We start from the raw sequence: 3,551 nt of genomic DNA on the forward strand, positions 1-3,551 counted from the left end.
TTTCCTTTATCCAGTTGTTCCTTCATTCCTTTATCCAGTTGTTCCTTCATTCCTTTATCCAGTTGTTCCTTCATTCCTTTATCCAATGTTCCTTCATTCCTTTATCCTAGGTTGTTCCTTCATTCCTTTATCTAGTTGTCCTTCATTCCTTTATCCAGTTGTTCCTTCATTCCTTTTTATCAGTCGTTCCTTCATTCCTTTATCCAGTTGTTCCTTTCATTCCTTTATCCATGTTCCTTCATTCCTTTTATCTAGTTGTTTTCCTTCATTCCTTTTCTAGTTGTTCCTTCATTCCTTTATCCAGTAGTTCCTTCATTCTTTTATCCAGTAGTTCCATCTCTCCTTCTTTTTAATGAAGGAACAACTGGATAAAGGAATGAAGGAACAACTGGATAAAGGAATGAAGGAACAACTGGATAAAGGAATGAAGGAACTACTGGATAAAGAAATGAAGGAACAACTGCATAAAGGAATGAAGGAACAACTGGATAAAGGAATGAATAAATGCTGTAAATTGACAAATACTGATGTATGTCTCCCTCTCCTCCCCTGGTCCCCCTCTCCCTCAGGCATTTAACGTCATCAACGGGGGCTCTCATGCGGGCAACAAGCTGGCCATGCAGGAGTTCATGGTACTTCCTGTAGGGGCGGAGTCTTTCAGGGACGCTGTGCGTGTGGGGGCGGAGCTGTATCAGACGCTGAGGGAAGTGATCAAGGAGAAGTATGGCCAGGACGCCACCAACGTGGGGGACGAGGGGGGGTTCGCCCCAAACATACTGGAGAACACTGAAGGTGAGAGAGACAGGAGGAAAGACATATCAAAGACACTACTGCATGGTCCAAAAACAACTTCTGTAGACCCTCAGCTTTGTGTTTTCAGATGTGAAGGAAACAGCCTTCCAATTGCCTTACATTGCCTTCAGAAAGTATTCACACCCCTTGACTCTTTCCACATTTTATTGCATTACAGCCTGGCCTACACACAATACCCATAATGTCAACGTTTTTAGAAATATTAACATGTCTTGAGTCAAAAAATATTCAACCCCTTTGTTATGGCAAGCCTAAATTAGTTTGGGAGTAACAATTTGCTTAACAAGTCATATAATAAGTTGCATGGACTCACTCTGTCTGCAATAATATTGTTGTACATGATTTTTGAACGACTTCCTCATCTCTGTACCCCACACATACAATTATCTGTAAGGTCCCTCAGTCGAGCAGTGAATTTCAAACACAAATTCAACCACAAAGACCAGGGAGGGTTTCCAATGCCTTGCAAACAAGGACACCTATTGGTAGATGGGTAAACATATAAAAAGCAGACATTGAATATCCCTTTGAGCATTGTGAAGTTATTAATTACACTTTGGATGGTATATCAATACACCCAGTCACTACAAAGATACAGGCATCCTTCCTAACTCAGTTGCCGGAGAGGAAGGAAACTTTAAAACAGTTACAGAGTTTAATGGCTGTGATAGGAGAAAACTGAGGATGGATCAACAACATTGTAGTTACTCCACAATACTAACCTAAATGACAGACTGAAAAGAAGGAAGCCTTTACAGAATACAAACATTCCAAAACATGAATCCTGTTTGCAATAAGGCACTAAAGTAAAACTGCATTATGTTTGGGGCAAATCCAACGCAACACATCACTGAGTATCACTCTTCATATTTTCAAGCATGGTGGTGGCTGCATCATGTAATGGGCATGATTGTCGTTGGCAAGGAATAGAGAGGTTTTTTATATAAAAATAAACTAAATAGAGCTAAGCACATGCAAAATCCTAGAGGAAACCTGGTTCAGTCTGCTTTTCCACCGGACAGTGGGAGATAAATGTACCTTCCAGCAGGACAATAACCTAAAACACAACGTACAATCCAGGTGTGCAAAGCTCTTAGAGACTTACCCAGAAAGACTCACAGCTGTAATCGCTGCCAAAGGTGATTCTAACATGTATTGACTCAATAAATTTGCCAAATGTCTAAAACATGTTTTCACTTTGTCATTTTGGGGTATTGTGTGTTGATGGGTGTGAACAAAAATCTATTTTATCCATTTTGATTTCAGGCTGTAATATAACAAAATGTGGAATAAGTCAAGGGGTATGAATAATTTCTTAATGCGCAAGATTCCTAATATTACCGTAAATACAGAAGGGGTGGGAGCCCGTGGTTGTTTTTGAACTGGGCTCATAAATAAACACAGCACATTGTCTTTCAGAGACAGAGCAAGACAAGCACAATACCCAATATACCCAAGCACAATATCACTCACTGTTTTATAACAACCCCCTCTCCCTGCTCACCTTTCTTGTCACACTCCCTTTCCCTGTCCTATCCCTGTGTCCTGTCCCTGTGTCCCCCTGTCGCTGTGTCGTGTCCCTGTGTCATGTCCCTGTGTCCTGTCACCTGCCCGTGTCATGTCCTGTCCCTTTGTCCTGTCCCTCTGTCCCTTTGTCCCTCTGTCCTGTCCCTCTGTCCTGTGCAGCACTGGAGCTGATCAAGACAGCCATTGAGAAGGCAGGTTTCACAGACAAGGTGGTGATCGGGATGGACGTGGCAGCCTCTGAGTTCTACAAAGAGGGCAAGTACGACCTGGACTTCAAGTCTCCGCCCAACGCAGACCGCCACATCAGCGCCCAAGAGCTCTGCGACATGTACCAGGGCTTTGTCAATGACTACCCAGGTTTGTTTGTGTGTGTGTGTGTGTGTGTGTGTGTGTGTGTGTGTGTGTGTGTGTGTAGGGACATATAGAGATGGAGAGATACATAGAGAGGAGCGAGAGATAGCGACAGATACAGAGATGAGAGGATTACACGAGAGCAAGAACAGAGAGAGAGAGAGACAGCGACAGATATAGAGGATGGAAGATACACAGAGAGAGAGAGACAGGACAGATACAGAGATGGAGAGATACACAGAGAGACAGACAGAGAGGATATAGAGATGGAGAGATACATAGAGAGAGAGAGAGAGACAGCGACAGATACAGAGATGGAGAGATACACAGAGAGACAGCAGAGAGAGAGGACAGCGACAGATATAGAGATGGAGAGATACACAGAGAGAGAGAGAACAGGACAGATACAGAGGATGGAGAGATACACAAGAGAGACAGACAGAGAGAGATATAGAATGGAGAGATACATAAGAGAGAGAGAGAGACAGCGACAGATACAGAGATGGAGAGATACACAGAGAGACAGACAGGAGAGGAGAGCCAGCGCACAGATATAGAGATGGAGAGATACACAGAGAGAGAGAGACAGCGACAGATATAGAGATGGAGAGATACATAGAGAGAGAGCGAGAGATAGCGACAGATATAGAGATGGAGAGATACACAGAGAGAGAGCGAGAGATAGCGACAGATATAGAGATGGAGAGATACATAGAGAGAGAGCGAGAGATAGCGACAGATACAGAGATGGAGAGATACATAGAGAGAGAGTGAGAGATAGCGACAGATATAGAGATGGAGAGATACATAGAGAGAGAGCGAGAGATAGCGACAGATACAGAGATGGGAGAGATACATAG

At 43.3% G+C, this 3,551-nt stretch overlaps 1 protein-coding gene across 1 annotated transcript in view; it reads left to right on the forward strand.

Moving 5' to 3' along the window:
• Window positions 1-527: 527 nt before the first annotated feature.
• Window positions 528-3,551, forward strand: part of LOC112073407 (gamma-enolase-like) — a 6,390-nt gene continuing 3,366 nt past the window's right edge. The window contains exons 1-2 of the mRNA XM_070440130.1: window positions 528-792; window positions 2,500-2,697. Coding sequence (XP_070296231.1) covers window positions 528-792; window positions 2,500-2,697 — 463 coding nt within the window. The remainder of the gene's footprint in view (window positions 793-2,499; window positions 2,698-3,551) is intronic.

This window comes from Salvelinus sp. IW2-2015, unplaced genomic scaffold, assembly GCF_002910315.2.
Source record: "Salvelinus sp. IW2-2015 unplaced genomic scaffold, ASM291031v2 Un_scaffold2251, whole genome shotgun sequence".
In the NCBI taxonomy this organism is placed as follows: Eukaryota; Metazoa; Chordata; class Actinopteri; order Salmoniformes; family Salmonidae; genus Salvelinus; species Salvelinus sp. IW2-2015.